Source organism: Pelobates fuscus, chromosome 2 (genome assembly GCF_036172605.1).
Source record: "Pelobates fuscus isolate aPelFus1 chromosome 2, aPelFus1.pri, whole genome shotgun sequence".
Classification (NCBI taxonomy): Eukaryota; Metazoa; Chordata; class Amphibia; order Anura; family Pelobatidae; genus Pelobates; species Pelobates fuscus.
Window position 1 is genome coordinate 172,444,198 of NC_086318.1, and position 21,580 is coordinate 172,465,777.

The 21,580-nt window shown below is 42.1% G+C and overlaps 1 protein-coding gene across 2 annotated transcripts in view; it reads left to right on the top strand.

Moving 5' to 3' along the window:
• The window catches only part of LOC134586975 (isoaspartyl peptidase/L-asparaginase-like), a 100,238-nt gene that overhangs the window by 63,195 nt on the left and 15,463 nt on the right, over positions 1-21,580 (top strand). For both annotated transcript variants that reach the window (XM_063442961.1, XM_063442962.1), the window contains exon 5: positions 14,047-14,165. In XM_063442961.1, the coding sequence (XP_063299031.1) occupies positions 14,047-14,165 (119 nt within the window). The remainder of the gene's footprint in view (positions 1-14,046; positions 14,166-21,580) is intronic.

Sequence of the window (21,580 nt, forward strand, 5' to 3'; positions counted from 1 at the left end):
ATATCCAATACAATGCGCAGTGCCCTGACACCCTCTCACCATAAGTAGTCAAACTGTTTTTGAATGGTTTGACCTCTTAACTGTGGTCTGCAAACACTGCTCCCACCTCCACTTCTGTCTCTGGAGAGACAGACATTGCTCAGCAGGAACTTATGTTAGCTCTCCTGGTCTTAGTTCAATGCCTGAAAGTGATCAGGTGATGGTTTTAAAGTATTTTTCTTTAATAAGCCTGATATTCAGAAGGACCATCCAAATGTTTTTTTATAAGTCAACTCAAGTTGTAATCCTTGCAAGTTGACAGTAAACCTAATAACAATATGGATAAACAGCAACTAAATTAAATTAAAACTAAAAAACTCTTACTCCAGCAGGTTTGCTATGTAAAAATATGATGAACTGATATTTGTACAGTGTATTTAAATTATACATTTACATCCAATGTCAAATATACATTAAATATATTGATTTTGAAATAATAGGTAGCCATGGGTCACTAAGATTATCAAAGGCTTTCTTCACTCAAAACATTTTTCATTTGTTGTTTTGAGGGTTGGAATTCCTGGGTGTAACCTTACCTTGCCTTTTTGAATAGTTTGACACCTAAGGTGCTTTCCGGATGCCCATGTGCACTGTCCCATATCTCCTCTACTCAGACATCATAGTGAGCAGAGAGGGGAATCATTGAGAAGTATTGGATACCGGTGGTTGGCTGAGAGCATCAACTAATGCCCATTGGCCACCCATTTAATAACAATATGTACTGTACTAACCATGGGTTGCCAGTGACTGACCGCTAATCACTGGCACTCAATGCTTCTCGGTATTTTCCTTCTCTGCTCACTACAGTGGGTAAGCAGAAAAATGACAAATGAGTGGTGCCAGGTGCTCAGTGTTCATCTTACGTGTTAATATCTCATGGTCAGAATTTTTAGGGGTCCCCAGCCTTTAAAACAACTTTATTGAGGTGAAGTTGTTTTGAGGGAAAAGAGTCAATTTAGTCAAAACACACACAGCCCAGCCCTGCTAGTGCTGAGTTCAGGGAACTTTTCTATTTCCTTTCAATTAGTCTATTTTCTCTTTCCTGTTCTATAACCTCTCTTTCTGCCTGTGATGTCATCCTGATTGGCCCTGTACTTCACATAGTTCCTCTAAAGGAACAATCAGCCCTTCATGTTACCTTAATGATCACAAACCCAGAATCTTGGAGAACTGATAACTTTTATTTATACATCGTAATGGAAGCTAGCCCTACAAAAGACTGTGTGCCAGTCTAATATGTAATGCAGTATTCATTCAACAGTTTTCTTTGGTGATCCCTTTCTATCCATTTATAGGTCTCAATTTAATATTTTTTAAAGTAAATTATTTTTTTTAAAATAATAAAATATCGATATATATCAATATATAAAGAACTAGCAAAATATTACAAAATATTAAATAATTTTATAAGTGTATCCAAAAATATTAACTTATTTAAAAAGCTTATTCAAAAATATTAAATTGAGGCCATAATTAGAAACTTCTGGCTGCATAATATGTTAGGTTGCTTAAAATCATTACAGCTGTTGGTTATATGCCATGTTATTATTACCATATCTATAATAATAATAATAATGTCCCCATGAAGACTATTTATCCCTTGTCTTTATTTTTAAAACTGGTGTGTATTGCTAGTGTCATAAAAGCTAGTCTTTAACCCCTTCAGGACGCAGGACGGTTCAGGACCGTCCTCGGCATTTTTGCGTTGCCGACCGAGGACGGTCCTGAACCGTCCTAACGGAAAACGGGCGGCAGGAGCGATCGGCGAAAACTTCCGCCGAAATCACGTTGTTACTATCTGCCTGGCATCCCAGGCAGATAGTAACAGCCAATTGCGGCATGTGAGCGATCCGCGATCGCTCACAATTGGCTGGTGTCAAAGTGGGTGTTACAAACACTCACTTTGACACTGATCTCTGCCTCTCTCCCCTCTGTAGCGTTTTGTGAGGCGAGAGAGACAGAGATCGTGATATATTGTTGCAGCAGTTGTTCCAGAGTTGTCAAAAGTATCTGTAGTGAAAAAAAAAATCCCTTTTTAACCCCTTCCCTGCCAGATCTGTTACAGACAGTGCATTGGTACTGTCTGTATTTTTTTTTTTGCCCTTAAGGGTTAACTTTATTTTAAAGATCTGTGTCTTAGATTGTCTTAGACTGTCTTAGACTGTCGTAGTCTGTCGTAGTCTGTCGTAGTCTGTCGTAGTCAGTCGGTTTCCTTCCCCCAAATCTCCATTAGATTTTTGTAACAGGAGTTAGTTTAGGGATTACTGTTTTAGTCTGTTTTAGTCTGTTTTAGTGTTAAAAAAAAAAAAAAAAAAAAATATATATAAAAAAAAAATTGTGTTTAGTATTTTGTTAGTTTAGTCTGTTAGTGTGAAACATGCAGCGCATGTACAGCTTGGAGGAGGCATATGCCTTCTTGGCGTCAGACTCTGACGCCACTGACACTGCGTCCGATTTTGACCCAGGTCAGTTTAGCAGCACATCTAGTGACATGTCGTCATCTGTGTGTGAGCCAGCTGCTAAAAGAAGCTGTGCTCCCCCTGCTACGCCAAATGTGGAGGAGGACTGGGTACCTCCACAGTCAGCTGAGCCCAACATCCCCCCTTTTAGTGCCAACGCAGGCATTAATGTGAATGTGGTTGACTTCTCCCCTACACAATATATGGAGCTATTTTTAGGGGATACCATCTGGGAGGAGATTGTTTCCCAGACTAATTTATACGCTGATCAGCTAATGCAGCCTTATCTTATCTTAAGAAAGACAAAAGCCTGGTATAAAAAGGTGGCTATTTACCTGTTGCAAGTAGCAACACATAATTCATTTTTACTCTTTAAAAAAATTAATCCAGGAAGAACCACCTTTCACCAATTTCAGCTCAAGCTGATTTCCACAATAATTTATGGAGATGGTCAAGTACCAACAACGGTGCAAGAGGAGCCCAGACATTTTATTTTTAAGATACCGCCAACACCAAAAAAAAGAAATCCCCAGAAACGTTGCCGGGTCTGTTATAAAAAAGGGAAAAGGACAGACACCCCTTTTCACTGTCCCGATTGCCCTACAAAACCTGGACTGTGTATCGGAGCATGTTTTAAGGTCTACCACACAGAAAATACATTTTTATAATACTTGTTCCTGATTTTTTTATTTTTTTTATTTTGAAAGTGGCAAATTTCTGTTAGTCAGTATCCTTCCCCCAAATCTCCAGTTAGATTCTTTTTGCAGGAGTTAGTTTACAGATTGCTGCTAACGGAAGTTTTAGTCTCATTTAGTTTGTTTTTATCAGTTTTAGTCTGTTTTTAGTATAAAAAAAAAAATTGTGTGTTAGTAACTCTGTGTTAGTCAGACTCTGACGCCACTGACACTGCGTCCGATTTTGACCCAGGTCAGTTTTCTGACACATCTAGTGACATGTCATCTGTGTGTGAGCCAGCTGCAAAAAGAAGCTGTGCTTTCTCTGCTACGCCGAATGTGGAGGAGGAACGGGTTTCTCCACAGTCAGCTGAGCCCAAAATCCCCCCTTTTAGTGCCAACACAGGCATTAATGTCAATGTGGATGACTTCTCCCCTATGCAATATATGGAGCTATTTTTAGGGGATACCATCTGGGAGGAGATTGCTCCCCAGACTAATTTATATGCTACCCAATTTATTGATACCAATCCAGATAGCTATGCAGTCAGGGAGGAGCGTGCTTGGCATCCCACAGATGTCGCTGAACTTAAAAAATTCTGGGCTCTTACAATTCTCATGGGGATTATAAAGAAGCCATCTATTACTGGAGCACCAACCCAATCTGTTCTAGTCCAGTGTACTCTCAAACCATGTCTAGAACAAGATATGAGCTGCTGCTGAGATACTTACATTTCAATGAAAATACCCTCTGTCACCCCAGAGATCACACTCAATATGATAGGCTTCATAAAATACGCCCACTGGTAGACCATCTTCAGCACAAATTTACTGAAGTTTATACTCCACAAATTTTTTTATCTATTGATGAATCGTTAATGAAAAATAAAGGCAGATTAGGATACAAACAATACATCCTCTCAAAGCGCTTTAGGTATGGCGTAAAATTCTACAAACTGTGCGAGAGCGAAAGTGGCTATTCATTTGCCTTTCGTATATATGAGGGGAAATATGGTCAACTGGACCCTCCTGGCTGTACTGACTCTCTGGGGACAAGTGGGAAACTTGTTTTTGACTTACTGATCCCCTTGTTCAATAAGAGTTACCACCTTTATGTGGACAACTTTTATAGCATTGTCCGTTTGTTTCAAACTCTTTAGGGTTTCTAGATACTGGCCTGTGGCATTGTGAGAAGATATGCCAAGGATTTTCCCAGACCTTTTATAGAGGCCAAAAAAAAAAAAAAAGTGAATGTAAAGGTCTGCACAAAGCTAAAGTGCTTGCAATAAAATTTAAGGACAGGAAGGATGTTAATATACTAACCACCATCCATGACGAAAGCATGTCAGACGTCACTGTCCGAGGCAGAGTACAGACCAAACCTGTTTGCATCAGGGCTTATAAAATGCACATGGGGGTGTTTAATTGGCTGATTAGCTGACGCAGCCATATCTTGTCTTAAGAAAGACAAAAACCTGGTATAAAAAGGTGGCTATCTACCTGATGCAAGTAGCGACACATAATTCATTTTTACTCTTTAAAAAAATAAATCCAGAAAGAAACACCTTTCTCCAATTTCAGTTCAAGCTGATTTCCACAATAATTTATGGAGATGGTTGGAGAAGTTTCAACAACGGTGCCAGAGGAGTCCAGACATTTTATTTTTAAGATACCGCCAACTGCAAAAAAACACAAATCCCCTGAAATGTTGCTGGGTCTGTTATAAAAAAAGGGAAAACGACAGACACCCCTTTGCACTGTTTTTTTTTTCTTTTGAAAGCAGCACATTATAGTTAGTCAGTTTCCTTCCCCCAAATCTCCACTTAGATTCTTTTTGCAGGAGTTAGTTTAGAGAATGCTGCTAAAGGTGCATTTGATACCTGCACATTTGGTTAAACAAGTTTTATGGTAGTAACATATAACTGGCTGGCCAAAACCAGATGACGTGTGCATAAAAAGCAGAATTCAAAAATTACCACCATGCACGTTCTCTGAAATTTGTTTAGCACAATGGTTGGGGGAAGGATGTGAAAACACCTCATATACAATACCCTGGAATGTCTACTTTATAAAAATATTAACTTTCATGATGTTAACATTACCTGGGGGATGCAAAAATATGCCAAACTGAAGATAGGCCAAGCATACCTATATATGAAGTTGAAAAACTGATATGCACAAGTCTCGATTGTGGCCTTTTAGCCCCCAAACAACCCAGCAAACCTATGCATGGGTGATATCACTGTACTCAGGAGATGTTGCTGAACACATATTGGCGTGTTGTTTGGCAGTGACACATAACACGATCTGTTAATTCATGCCTAAAGTACAATGTGTGTGAAAAAAACACACAAAAAAGGACTACCTAAATGTTTGACAAAGTCTGGTGGTAGAATTAGTGCATGGAAAGTGTTAAAAAACCACCATTTGAAACACCCTATGGTGTCTACTTTCCAAAAATATATGGTTTGGTGGGGGTAAAATACATTGGCCGGCTTTACAAATGTCCCAAATAGGACATGTGCGCCGGTTCACTACATGTCAAAATTCCAAGTTGGAAAATGGATATGCGCACCTACCAAATTGGGCCTTTTAGCCCCCAAACAACTCAACAAGCCTATGCATGGGTGGTATCACTGTACTCGGGAGATGTTGCTGAACATATATTAGTGTGTTTTTTGGCAGCAAGACATAACAGGATCTGTAAGTTTATACCTGAATGGCAATGTATGTGAAAAAAAAAAGAAAAAAAAATACCTATGTGAAGTTTGGCATTGACTGGTGGTAAAATGGATGCATAGAAAGTGTCAAAATATACTTAGATAAATACCCTGGGCTGTCTACTTTAAAAAAATATATATACATGTGGAGTGTTTTCCAGAGATTTATGACAGATAATAGTGTTACAATGTCACAAGTGATACATTTTTAAAATGTATGTTTTGAAACCGCCATATCCTACTTGTACCTATAGCCCTATAACTTGCAAAAAAAAAAGCAAAAAATCATGTAAACACTGGGTATTTTTAAACTCAGGACAACATTTTGAATCTATTTAGCAGTTTTTTTCATTCGCTTTTGTAGATGAGTAAAAGATTTTCCAAGTAAAAGTCAAAAAACACGTTTTTTTTTCAATTTTTTATCATATTTTTTCATTTTTTTTAAATTAAATTACATGAGATTATATAAATAATGGTATGTAAAGAAAGACCCTTTTGTCCTGAAAAAAACAATATATAATTTGTATGGGAACAGTAAATGAGAGAGCGGAAAATTACAGCTAAACACAAACACCACAAAAGTGTCAAAAAGATGCCTGTCGCAAATGTACAACATCGCAAAAAAAGTCCAGTCCTTAAGGGGTTAAGTAATGATGTCAGTTATTATGACACAAATAATCTTCACTGTGAAGTTCATTACATAGTGAAGGTATGTGGATTAATTACACTTAGTAGTGTAAGGGTATTAAAATACACTTTTTACTCTGTGCTAGACCTTGATTAAGGACCAATAGCACACTTCTAACTGAAGTCAATACAAAGACAAATGAATGGGGAGTCATCGATCACCCTGATAAATAAATAAAAAATAATTATCTTAGGCCCAACATCACAATTTCTGAAGCTCTGTGGGTGTCCTGACTGTCTCCTTACTTACCATGTTTGACGATGCTTTCCCAAGCAGTGTAATCCTCTTCAATTATGCCAAAAGACTTTGGCCTGAACATTCATATCAGAACAGAGGGGCATCAGTCACTCCACTCCAATTATCCTTTGCCAGCGCTAGTAGCAACAGCTATAAGTAACCATAGCAACCACTGCACTTTTGCTCTTGCAGAGAGCAGGATAAAAGCCTGCAGGAAAGTTATACTACTCTCTACAGTTAGTAACTTCTTAGGCATAAATATCTATACTGTCTCTATAGATAAGAATTGATTGACAAGTGGGGGGTATACTTATTTGAAATGATTTTCTCTCTACCTATATATTGTATAGATTGAATTATATCTATATTTTAATGTATTACTGTTTGTTACAGTGTTACTGCTGCTGGTCCAAAAATGCAAGCTGGTTTCAAATGATGTCCAAAAATATTAAGTAAATGTTTTGACTCCGAAATGGCAATCAGATTTCTACTTAGATCAGCTGACACCCTCAGCCAATAATAATAATAATTATTATTATTATTGACATTTATGTAGTGTTAATTTGTTCCACGGGAGTTTACAGGAGAGCTAAGGGAAGCCCCTGCTTAGGAGCATCCAACTCTCCATAGGAAGTGAAGACTGAGAGTAGCACCCAGACAAACCCAGGTAAGATGTTAAATATTCTATTATGGTTTGGCTCCTTACATCAGGACACTCATGCCACCATAAATACTACAGCAAACTACTAGATTGTTCCTTACTACAGTATGATATATGTTTAAAACTAGATTATATGTAACACAAGGGTGGATTCCCCTGCTAACCCGAATCCATTAGCATATGGATTTGTCTTACTTTCTCTTTTTTTATTGATTAAATTGCAAGGTTTGCAGTGATATCATCATCATTTGTTATACTTATGTTTTAAGGGATTAACATGCTATAATCCGTTTTCTTTCAAGAACACATCTACATCATTTAACAGTGTTAGCAGGCGAATACACCCTTGTGTAACATTTGATATATTGGGCTTAAAGGGACTCTCCAGTGCCAGGAAAACAATCCGCAGGTCCCCTCTCCCTCCCACCTCCCATCCCCGGTTGCTGAAGGGGTGAAAACCCCTTCAGTCACTTACCAAAGGCAGCAACGATGTCCCTCGTCGCTGCTTCTTCCTCCACTGCCGCTCCTCCCCTTCATCACGTCAGCCGGCAGGGCAGACTGATCCTGCCCACTGGCTGGGGAGACCTAATGCGCATGCGCGGCAATGCCGCGCACGCGCATTAGACCTCTCCATAGGAAAGCATTGAAAATGCTTTTCAATATTTTCCTATGGGGATTTTAGCGACGGTGGAGGTCATCACACAGCGTGAGGACGTCCAGCGACGCTATAGCACAGAAAACCTGTGCTATGGACCAGGAAGTGCCCTCTAGTGGCTGTCTAGTAGACAGCACTAGGTGAGGACTTAACCCTGCAATGTAATTTATGAAAACTGCAATAATTACAGTTGCAGGGTTAAGGGTAGTGGGAGTTGGCACCCAGACCACTCCAATGGGTAGAAGTGGTCTGGGTGCCTGGAGTGTCCCTTAACCACCCTTTTTTTTCAGGATGTGGGGCTCCACGATCCTTGGAACTGCTTGATAAGCTAGATTATATACTGCATATCATTATAGTGGATGCAGTGGTCTATAATACCTGGAGCTAGTGATGGCAATCACAGTTCAAAAACTTTTAAAATACTGATTTACTTTTTAAGAACTATATAGGTTTCAAAGTTTCAATTTATCCTCAGGGACTAAAAACAAAATCATTTCTTAATGTAAAAAGCTGAAATCAGCTGTAAAATGAGACCATTAAATAAGGTATCATACCAAGCTGTATAATGCCATTCAAAGAACAGTACCATGCAATTTAAATTGGAGACGTATGAAATGGAAATTGAGACGTCCGGCAGGCATAGTGTGAAACCTGCCAGACAGATCGTACAGAAGTTTGTTCATTGTCACCTTGAATTTGCAAAGTTAAAAGCTTAAAAGGAAATTAGTGAGTAGCTTTGTTACTGATATAACAAAGTAAGGCGATCTCCTAGGGGTGGCAATAAAAATAGTCTAGCATCCCTCCTCTGAGGCACAGTGTTAATTTGCCGTCATTCGTCTTATTTGGCTAAATTCTATTATTAATGACACAACTGTATATACGGAGCCTGCAAATTGAAATGCCTTTCTTGCAGTGAACAAAGTAACAGTTCTTATCAATATTTTTAGAATGTATTTTTGTGCTTGAGCTTTGACAACCTGCTATAATATAAATGCAAAAAGTACAAATGTTTCATAGTGTGGCAATTATGTTCAACGTACTTTTTATGCTAATGTTGATGTTCTGTTTTTCCACCTTTATGTGATAGACTCAGTGTTAATGGGAATTTTGTGCTGAGGTTTAACCAAATGTTGAAACCATTCCTAAGTATAGACTGGAGCAACTTAAATGGAGTCCAAAATAAATGGGATTATTTAAAAGCTGCACTACTGAAGGCAACAGAAAATTGCATTAGGCTTGTCAGTAAATGCAAAAAATTCAAGAAACCACTGTGGTACTCCGCAGATGTGGCCAAAATAGTAAAAAACTAAAAGTTAGCATTTAGTAATTATAAATAAACCCAGAGTGAGGAAGACAGAATGACCTATAAGATTAGGCAGAAAGAGGCTAAGCAAGTTATAAGAGCTTCCAAATCACACACAGAAGAGAAAATAGCACAGTCAGTAAAAAAGGGGGACAAAACTTTTTTTAGATACATAAATGAGAAAAGAAAAGTAAAACAAGGATTAGTTAGATTAAAAACAAAAGTAGGAAGGTATGTAGATGAGGATAAAGGTCTAGCTGACTGCCTCAATGAATATTTTTGTTCGGTATTTACAGTTGAAAATGAAGGAAAGGGGCCTCTGTTAAAAAAAGGGATAAATGAGTCATTTATTACACGTGAGTTTACAGAGGAAGAGGTTCTATTTCAACTGTCAAAAGTAAAGACAAATAAGTCAATGGGACCTGATGGAATACACCCAAAGCTATTAAAAGAGCTTAGTGGTGTACTAGCAAAACCATTAACAGATTTATTTAACCAATCATTGTTAACAGGAGTAGTCCCAGAAGATTGGAAGTTAGCGAATGTTGTGCCCATTCACAAGAAAGGTAATAGGGAGGAGTCGGGCAACTATAGGCCAGTAAGCCTTACTTCAGTAGTGGGGAAAGTGATGGAAACCATGTTAAAGGATAGGATTGTTGAACATCTAAAAACACATGGATTTCAAGATCAGAGACAACATGGGTTTACTTCAGGGAGATCATGCCAAACTAATCTTATTGATTTTTTTGATTGGGTAACTAAAATTATAGATCAGGGTGGTGCAGTAGACATTGCTTACCTAGATTTCAGTAAGGCTTTTGACACTGTTGCACATAGAAGGCTTATCAATAAACTGCAATCTTTGAGTTTGGATTCCAATATTGTTGAATGGGTAAGGCAGTGGCTGAGTGACAGGCAACAGAGGGTTGTAGTCAATGGAGTATATTCGAAGCTTGGGCTTGTCACCAGTGGGGTACCTCAGGGATCTGTACTTGGACCCATTCTCTTTAATATTTTTATTAGTGATATTGGAGACGGTCTTGATGGTAAGGTGTGTCTTTTTGCGGATGATACTAAGATATGTAACAGGGTTGATGTTCCAGGAGGGATAAGCCAAATGGCAAATGATTTAGGTAAACTAGAAAAATGGTCAGAGTTGTGGCAACTGACATTTAATGTGGATAAGTGCAAGATAATGCATCTTGGACATAAAAACCTAACCTCAACATCTGAGGAAAGGGATTTAGGGGTGATTATTTATGAGGACTTAAAGGTAGGCAGACAATGTAATAGAGCAGCAGGAAATGCTAGCAGAATGCTTGGTTGTATAGGGAGAGGTATTAGCAGTAGAAAGAGGGAAGTGCTCATGCCATTGTACAGAACACTGGTGAGACCTCACTTGGAGTACTGTACACAGTACTGGAGACCATATCTTCAGAAGGATATTGATACCTTAGAGAGAGTTCAAAGAAGGGCTACTAAACTGGTTCATGGATTGCAGGATAAAACTTACCAGGAAAGGTTAAAGGATATGTATAGCTTGGTGGAAAGACGAGACAGGGGGGATATGATAGAAACATTTAAATACATAAAGGGAATCAACACAGTAAAGGAGGAGACTATATTTAAAAGAAGAAAAACGTTCTTTCCATTCTCGTTTTCCTGCCAGGCTTGGTCCTCCCCGCCCGGTGGGCATGTCTTCAGGGGGGTACTATAGCGGTACTTACCCTCTCCAGGGGCCGGCCGGGGTCCTCTGTTCTCGCCGCGCGCGGTCCTGCTTCTGCACGAGCCGCGCGCGGCTCATCCGTTGGCGAAATCAGGAAGGTGGGCAGTGACCGCGAGAAGCGGTCACCTGTCCCGCCTGACTCTAAGAGCGTGCCGCGTGTCTCGGGCGCGCTCTTAAAGGGACAGTGGGAGCCAAAATTTGAAACGGTCTCCCATTGGCCCCTGTCATGCCACATTCCCCATACACTCACGTTTTGGGGGGCGTGGATATGACAGGGGCCAATCAAAGTGAAGTCTAGGGTATTTATACACACCTGTTCCTTAGTACCTTGCCCTATCGTGGTTTCTGTTCAGTTCCCTTTAGTGCTTGTATCGTTCAGTTGTTATTTTGGTGCTAGACCTTGGCTTTGTTGCTGACTCCGTTTTCTCTTTATCCTTGCTTGTCTTGTCCACCGGTTTGCTCTCCCATGTACCAGTCCTTGGCTTGTTCTAGTTTTTGCTGTCTCTCTGTCCCCTTAACCTCTGCTTGTTCTGGACTCTGTCCTTTCTTGTCCTCGTCTAGTCCGTCCATTCTAAGGTCCGGTAAGACGTATCTTGTTTTCTTGCCTCTGACTATCTGGACTATTCTTGCGTGTTGGGGTATATTACCGTGACACTCAGCCAGACACCATAACCACTGTAGACTCCTACGAACTGCTGCAGCTTGGTTGAGGTCTCGCCGTGTCCACCCACTCTGGACCCAAGACCAGGGTCCAGCTTCCAGTAGGTCGACCTCTCCGAATTCCAAAGAGCAGGAACAAGCTCTTAGCAGAGCTTAGTGATTATATCCTGGGGAGTATAGAGATTATAGCAATCCCCAGAGTGTAGTTCTCCAATCCCCCAAACATGAGCCAAAACATCATGAAGGTACAAGATGATCTGAACTTTTAATGACCACACACTGGCTTTTATGCAAGTCCCCATGCAAGGGAACATCCCACAGGGTGGGACACAGTAAACCAATAATTTACAGGAAAACCGTAAAACACACCCAGCACAAACCTACAATCCCTCCCCTCTGCCTGTGATATAATTACTGAACACAATGGATTAATGTAATTTATCACAGGCAGGAAAAATACACTTTTTATACATTCACTGTAACTTTAAAAATATGCATCATATTCACATACATATTCAGAATCAGCATACTTTGAATATAAACCAAAAATCATACAAATCCCTCCAGTACATAAAAAGATAGACAGAAGTCCTTTATGACCGACCGCAAGCACATTTTCCTGCCCAAAAACAGTTCCATAGATTTGGGCTGTGCGGCCGGTCAATTTCTGATGTTAAAGGCAGTTCACTTAGAAAAAACTACTAAGTCCCATTCGAATGCACGAACGGGCCCTGTTCGTGCAAATAGCACAGTGTAACATGGCGTTCGAATTGTAAGGTAAGGGTCAGCGGTGTTCGTGCATTTGTGTATCCAATTTTAGTTCCATGACTTTACTAGCACACACCGCTGACCATGTTCGACTAAATTAAAATGGCCTCCGCCACGTGTTCGTTTGTCGAATGGCGGCCACTTCGACGACTTCGGCACTTCGGCTGCATCCAAAGTGCCATATAAAAAGTACCAATCCTTCCCCATAGTATTTAAAGGGCCAGAAGTAGTGAAATACACTACGGTATGGCTAAATAATGTTTTTAAAGGGCCCAATCTCCCAGGGGCCATAGTCATGCGGAAGGAGGCTGGCAATCAGGCTCCTCCAACAGCCAGGGGAAAAGGGCAGCTTGTCGCTTAACAATCCAGTAACAAAAGGCGTTTTGTCACAGTAAGTCTTTAAAACATGATATGGATGCAAGTTATCACCAAACGTATGAATGTTCATCTGTGTTCATTTATATAACTTATTCACTGTCAAGTACTTTTTGATTTAACAATGTTAGCATAGGGAACAATGTGTAGCTAGCATATAAACAAATCATAACACAGCAATTTTGCAGAAACACAAATTTAAATTATGTATTTTTACACAAATTGTATTTTTAACTTATTCAATCATCATTTATTAAAATTATCTAGGAAATTTAAATCCTGAGACCGTATACATTATCGTTTGCATTATTTCACACAGAGTCTGAAATGTAAGTGAAACATTTTAGGCGTGACAAAAAAAAAAAAAAAAAGTTAAATACTTTGTTTATATGTAGTTGTAAGGACCCTAAAGGCTTTGCTAGAATTTCTGCATTTATGTGTCATGCCAACATACAGTAAATATGTAATAAAATCATATAGTGCTAAAATGAATGCATTTAAAACTGCTATAGCAATGTTTATCAATCTCTAGAAAATGTTGAAATGGTAGAGTCTATCCATTTCTCCCCCTCGCCAACTGTAGGAATGATATGACAATTAAAATATCCTTTACTGTTTGGAAGCATGGGGTGAGTTTAAATGTTCTGCAAGTTTGCAGGCATTATATCAGTGACTAGTGGTTTCCGGCTGCCCAATTTGTTTCTATACAGGCTGATAATCATGCATAGGATGTGTGAAGCTTTATTGTCTAAATATCAGATTGAAAAATACATGAAAATAAAAACATATTGGATTTTGTCAGTGAAGGGGTTATACATTTTATTTAATTAGTAACCATACATTTTTACTTCAGAATTTTAAGTTCATATTTAGAGATAGATAACCTCGATTTATATTCCCTTAAGAGTATAGATTTAAAACATATACTTATCTATAGTTAGCATGTGAAGCCAATCATATGTTAGGGGGGGTCTGTGGTATATTTGTGGTATGTGGTATATTAAATTTGAGAGGTGTTAAATTGTTAATGTTATATATATTGGTCTATTTCCCTGCTTCATAAATCAATTTTTCCTCTTAGGGTACATGATACAGTTGGTGCTGTAGCAATCGATTCTGATGGAAATGTTTCCTGTGCAACATCAACTGGAGGCATAACCAATAAAATGGTTGGACGTGTTGGAGACAGTCCAATTATAGGTAAGACATTTAAAATAATTATTACAAAAAATGTTCATATTAATTAAAATTTCTGTTCTTTAGTATGTTTTATTCTTTAATGGTTTAAAACTCTTACACAGATCAGCTACAACATTAAAATCACTGACAGGTGAAATTAATAACATTGATTATATCATTACAGTGATACTTGTCAAGTGGTGGGATATATCAGGTAGCAAGTGACCAGTCAGTTCTTGAATTTCAAGGGTTACAAGTAGTGATGTCGCGAACACGAACCGGGCGAACCGCCATTGACTTCAATGGGCAGGCGAATTTTAAAACCCACAGGGACTCTTTCTGGCCACAAAAGTGATGGAAAAGTTGTTTCAAGGGGACTAACACCTGGACTGTGGCATGCCGGAGGGGGATCCATGGCAAAACTCCCATGGAAAATTACACAGTTGACGCAGAGTCTCGTTTTAATCCATTAAGGGCAGAAATCACCTAACATTCCTAATTCACAATGGATATGGATTGACACCTGACATATGACATATTGACACCTTGACATATGGATTGACACCTGTCCTCAGAGACCCTGATACACACTGACACAGAGCAGAATAGGGACTATTCCCCCTACATAGGGTCACTTGGCAGATATGGATTGACACATATCCTAAGGATCCCTGATACACACTGACACAGAGCAGAATAGGGACTGTTCCCCATACATAGGGTCACTTGGCAGATATGGATTGACACCTATCCTAAGGATCCCTGATACACACTGACACAGAGCAGAATAGAGACTGTTCTCCCTACATAGGGTCACTTGGCATATATGGATTGACACCTGTCCTAAGAGACCATGATACACACTGACACAGAGCAGAATAGAGACTGTTCCCCCTACATAGGGTCACTTGGCAAATATTGATTGACACCTGTCCTCAGAGACCATGATACACACTGACACAGAGAAGAATAGAGACTGTTCCCCCTACACAGGGTCACTTGGCAGATATGGATTTACACCTATCCTCAGAAACCATGATACCCACTGACACAGAGCAGAATAGAGACTGTTCCCCCTACATAGGGTCACTTGGCAGATATGGATTGACACCTGTCCTCAGAGACCATGATACACACTGACACAAAGCAGAATAGAGACTGTTCCCCCTACATAGGTCACTTGGCAGATATGGATTGACACCTGTCCTCAGAGACCATGATACACACTGACACAGAGCAGAATAGAGACTGTTCCCCCTACATAGGGTCACTTGGCAGACACCTGTCCTTAGAGACCATGATACACACTGAAACAGAGCAGAATAGAGACTGTTCCCCCTACATAGGGTCACTTGGCAGATATGGATTGACACCTATCCTAAGGATCCCTGATACACACTGACACAGAGCAGAATAGGGACTGTTCCTCCTACATAGGGTCACTTGGCAGATATGTATTGACACCTATGCTAAGGATCCCTGATACACACTGACACAGAGCAGAATAGAGACTGTTCCCCCTACATATGGTCACTTGGCAGATATGGATTGACACCTGTCCTCGGAGACCATGATACACACTGACACAGAGCTGAATAGAGACTGTTCCCCCTACATATGGTCACTTGGCAGATATTGATTGACACCTGTCCTCAGAGACCATGATACACACTGACACAGAGCAGAATAGAGACTGTTCCCCCTACATAGGGTCACTTGGCAGATATGGATTGACACCTGTCCTCAGAGACCATGATACACACTGACACAGAGCAGAATAGAGACTGTTCCCCCTACATAGGGTCACTTGGCAGATATGGATTGACACCTGTCCTCGGAGACCATGATACACACTGACACAGAGCAGAATAGAGACTGTTCCCCCTACATAGGGTCACTTGGCAGATATGGATTGACACCTGTCCTCAGAGACCTAATTGTGTAATAATGGTAATACTATTACCTATTATATAATATTGGCAGGGGCAAGGAAATTCCCTCTAAATAGATGGGTATAGGCAGAGAGTATGGAGACCGGAGTAATAAAGTGTCAATAAGGTGATATAAAGTTAAATGTATCACAGACACACAGTCACCCTTTCTCTTAGCTAGTTTCCAGAAATGCTGGATAAGTAGAAGGGATATAAAGACCCAGAGAAGTCTAAGAAGAATCCTCTAAACTAGCCCTAATCTCCTTAAACACCTTCAAGGGTGTTCTAAGCTACAGCTCAATCTAAACGTTTAGATGACTGCCTGATTTCCCATCACAGATGCTGGCTAGGAATAACAGTGTGCAAGACAAAGAGTGGGTCTAAGTGCCCATAGTGCAGTAAAGTGTCCCTAGTGAAGTGAAAAAGAGAATAACGAGCTGGCGCCCAAGAGAATAACGAGCTGGCGCCCTATCAGGGGACGTGTATATGGCATCGATTTTAGGAACCAGGAGATGGAAAAAGATGCTTGGTCGGTCCTCCTACTTCAAATTTGGGGCACTGCGCGTGCAATCTAATGTGCCACCAGATAGGAGTGGTGTGTTAAGTAGTACTATTCCTATCAGTTTAATCCCTGTTATGTGCCTTTTTTTGGTTTGGTTTTTGAAGCCACAGTGCAGCACCAGAGGGCCGAAAAAGTATGCATGTACACATGCCTGAAAAATTAGGTATTGTTGCAGCCGCTGCTGTAGCAGCGGCCAGAAAAATTGATGTTTGTTTCCCAGGCAGAAAGTGCCCTAAAACATTGCGGCTTGAACCCTAGTTGGTGGCGGAAAAGTCACGCAAGTCAACCGGCATTCAGAGCTAAAATACAGCAGCGTGTGGACCATTTTTAGCCCAAGGCAGCTCATCTCATCAGGCCTTTTTTAGTCTAATGTATCGCCCACTGTCAGTCCCTTCGGGATCCATCCCTCATTCATCTTAATAAAGGTGAGGTAATCTAGACTTTTTTGACCTAGGCGACTTCTCTTCTCAGTGACAATACCTCCTGCTGCACTGAAGGTCCTGTCAGGATCGGGACAGGGATCCAACACGCAGAGTACAAACAGGTGGTAGGTACGTATACCGGACCTTAGAATGGCCGGACTTAACGTAAGGAGTAAGTAGAGAATGGTCTAGGAACAAGCCGAGGTCGAGGGAACGAGAGGACAGGTAAGCGAGAGACAAGCCGAGTCAAAGGGTAACAGAGATAAACAGGGTAGTACAAACAAGCCGGGTCAGAACCAAAGAGACAACTAGAATACAAGAGCACTGAGTGACTAGACAGGCTAGAACCACGACAGGGCAATGAGCAGATGCCAAAAGCCTTACTTTATACCTTGATTCTAGAGGGTAATCACGCCCCCGACGAGTCCTGATTAGTGCTCGGGACTTGACTGACAGGTCGACCCGGGTTGGCGTCATGACGTCGACTACTGAGCGTCGCGTCATATAAGGAAGTGGATCCCTCGCGGTTGGCTTGTAAATGGCCGATAGAACCGCGAGGAACGGAAGAAACAACCCCTCTGGGAGGATAAACGTCTAAGTCTCTCACCTCCTCTGAGGTAGAGACTACAGGTACCCTGACAGGTCCTTTCTGACAGGACACTTGAAGCGGGGCAGGCCAGAAGTTCTATCGCAAATTGGGATAGCTCAGGCCACAGGTCAAGCCTGCACACCCAGTAGTCAGAGTGTCGATATCTGCAGTTAAGGCGAGGTAGTCTGCTACCTGTCGGTCGAGTCGTTCTCTGAGGGTGGATCCCGAAGGGCTGTGGCGATGCGTAGGACTTAAAAAGCTCCGCATGTCCTCCATCAACAACACGTCTTTAAAGCGTCCTGTCCTTGCCGGCGTGGTCGGGGGAGGAGGAGGATGACTTTCACCTCTTCCCCTGTTAGATTCCCATTGTGCTGTGACATCACCCTTATACGCTGTGTAAATCATACATTTTATTTGATTTTGGAACTGCTGCATCCTTTCCGACTCCCGTAATTCAGTAACATTTCAGGCACTTTCTGCTTATACCGGGGGTCTAGTAGCGTGGACACCCAGTACAGGCTCCTTCAGCCTTTTTATACGAGGGTCCCTCAACAGGCTCGACAGCATGAAAGACCCCATTTGCACAAGGTTGGATGCCGAGCTACTTATGTCCTGTTCCTCGTCCTCAGTGATCTCTCTGAAGGTATGTTCTTCCCCCCAGGCACGTACAACACCACGGGTACCAGATAGGTGACAATGAGCACCCTCGGATGCCTGTTGTGGTTGGTCTTCCTCCTCCTCCTCAAAGCCACATTCCTCTTCTGACTCCTCTTCCTCACAATCCTCTTCCAGCGTTGCCGCAGGTCCAGCAAGCGATGCTGATAAGGCTTTTTCTGGTGGTGATGGTGACCACAACTCTTCCTCTTCACGCTCATCTACGGCCTGATCCAGCACTCTTCGCAGGGCACGCTCCAGGAAGAAAACAAATGGTATGATGTCACTGATGGTGCCTTCGGTGCGACTGACTAGGTTTGTCACCTCCTCAAAAGGACGCATGAGCCTACAGGCATTACGCATGAGCGTCCAGTAACATGGCAAAAAAATTCCCAGCTCCGCAGAGGCTGTCCTAGCACCCTGGTCGTACAAATTCTCGTTAACGGCTTTTTCTTGGAGCAGGCGGTCGAACATTAGGAGTTTTGAATTCCAACGTGTCGGGCTGTCGCAAATCAAGCGCCTCACTGGCAGTTTGTTTCACCGCTGGATATCTGCATAGTGCGCCATGGCCGTGTAGGAATGCCTGAAATGGCCACACACCTTCCTGGCCTGCTTAACCCCTTAAGGACCAAACTTCTGGAATAAAAGGGAATCATGACATGTCACACATGTCATGTGTCCTTAAGGGGTTAAGGACGTCCTGTAAGCCTGGGTACTTATGCACAAAGCTTTGTATGATCAGATTACACACATGTGCCATGCACGGCACATGTGTCAACTTGCCCAAATGCAATGCCGCCAACAAATTTCTTCCGTTGTCACAAACCACTTTGCCGATCTCCAGTTGGTGCGGAGTCAGCCACTGATCCACCTGTGCGTTCAGGGCGGACAGGAGTGCTGGTCCAGTGTGACTCTCTGCTTTCAGGCAAGTCAACCCCAAGACGGCGTGACACTGCCGTAACCGGGATGTGGAACAGTACCTGGGGAGCTGGGGGGGGGTGCCGTTGATGTGGAGCAAGACGCAGCAGCGCAAGAGGACTCAGTCGAGGATGTTATGGAAGAGGATGGAGTAGGAGGAGTAGAGGAGGTGGCAGCAGGCCTGCCTGCAAGTCGTGGCGGTGTCACCAACTCCTCTGCAGAGCCACGCATTCCATGCTTGGCAGCCGTCAGCAGGTTTACCCAATGCACAGTGTAGGTGATATACCTGCCCTGACCATGCTTTGCAGACCAGGTATCAGTGGTCAGATGGACCCTTGCCCCAAAACTGTGTGCCAGACATGCCATTACTTCCTTTTGCACAATCGAGTACAGGTTGGGGATTGCCTTTTGTGCAAAGAAAATTTGGCTGGGTACCTTCCACTGCTGTGTCCCAATAGCTACAAATTTTTTGAACGCCTCAGACTCCACCAGCTTATATGGTAAAAGCTGGCGGGCTAAGAGTTCAGTCAAGCCAGCTGTCAGACGCCGGGCAAGTGGGTGACTTTGTGACATTGGTTTCTTACGCTCAAACATGTCCTTGACAGACACCTGACTGTGGGCAGATGAGCAGGAACTGCTCAAGGCGAGAGACGGAGGGGCGGATGGTTGAGAGGGGGCAAGGAGTTTAGCAGTGGTTAACGTGGCTGAAGATGCTGGACCAGGAGGAGGATGGCGGCTTTGAGTTTGTGTGCTGCTTGTACTCATGTGTTGATCCCATAGGCGTTTGTGATGTGCGATCATGTGCCTTCGCAAAGCAGTTGTACCTAGGTGGGTGTTGGACTTCCCACGACTCAGTTTCTTTTGGCACAGGTTGCAAATGGCATCGCTGTTGTCAGAGGCAGACACACAAAAAATGCCACACTGCTGAGCTCTGCAATGACTGCATTCTGGTGGTGGCAACAGCATGCGTTGATTGGCATGCTGTCTGGCTGACACCGGGTGCCGATGCATGCTGTCTGACTGTGCCACTAGCTCCTTGCGACAACCTCCCCCTGCTTCCAACTCGTCTCCTCCTCCTCCTCTCTGTCTCCCAATCTGAACTTTCCCCCTGTTCTTCTTCTCTTCTTGCGGGCACCCACGTGACATCTACAGACGCATCGTCATCATCAACCGCTTCACTTGTATCTGACAACTCAGCAAAGGAAGCAGCAGTGGGTACAACATCATCATCATCACACTGTACATGTGTAATGCTGCCTGACTGAGACATATCCCTGTTATCTACATCCTCTGGCAATAATGGTTGCGCATCACTCATTTCTTCCAACTGGTGTGTAAATAACTCCTCTGACAGATCAAGTGAAGCGGCTGTGGTGCTAGTGTTGGTGGTGGCGTCAGGCGGGCGAGTGGTAACTTGAGAGGTGCCCGAAGCTAAGCTGGAGGAGGATGGTGCGTCGAGGTTCCGAGCGGAAGCTGTAGAAGATTGGGTGTCCTATGTTAGCCAGTCAACTATGTCCTCAGAACTTTTCAAGTTCAGGGTACGTGGCCTCTGAACACTGGGCATTATTCTAGGGCCAAAGGGAATCACAGAACCACGACCACGACGGCCCCTGCGGCCCCTGTCATTTTTTTTTTCGATTAGTGGTAATATGCGTACAAGCTACTGTGACAACAGATATGAGTGGCACTGGTGTGACACTGTGCCCTGGCAGGCCCTGAAACGCACACTCGTGAAGGAAACTGACTGCTATTATATTACAGTCAAAAAAGTTTTGTTTTCGTTAAATGCAAGCTATTGGGACACCAGTGAGTGAGTGGTGGCTCTGGGCAAGTGGGCACAGTATACGCTGTGAGCCTGACACACATGCTGGCAGACAACTAACTGCTATTCAATCTATTACAGTCAAAAAAATTTTTTTTTTTAAAAATGTACACTACTGTTACACCAGATATGAGTTGCACTGGTGTGACACCGTGCCCTGGCAGGCCCTGAAATGCACACTAGTGAATGAAACTGACTGCTATTATATTACAGTCCAAAAAGTTTTTTTTTTTTGTTAAATGCAAGCTATTGTAACACCAGATATGAGTGGTGGCACTGGGCAAGTGGGCACAGTATACGCTGTGAGCCTGACACACACGCTGGCAGACAACTAACTGCTCTTCAATCTATTACAGTCAAAATTTTATTTTTTTTAAAAAATGTACACTACTGTTACACCAGATATGAGTTGCACTGGTGTGACACTGTGCCCTGGAGGGCCCTGAAACACACACTAGTGAAGGAAACTGACTGCTATTATATTACAGTCCAAAAAGTTTTTTTTTGTTAAATGCAAGCTATTGTGACACCAGTGAGT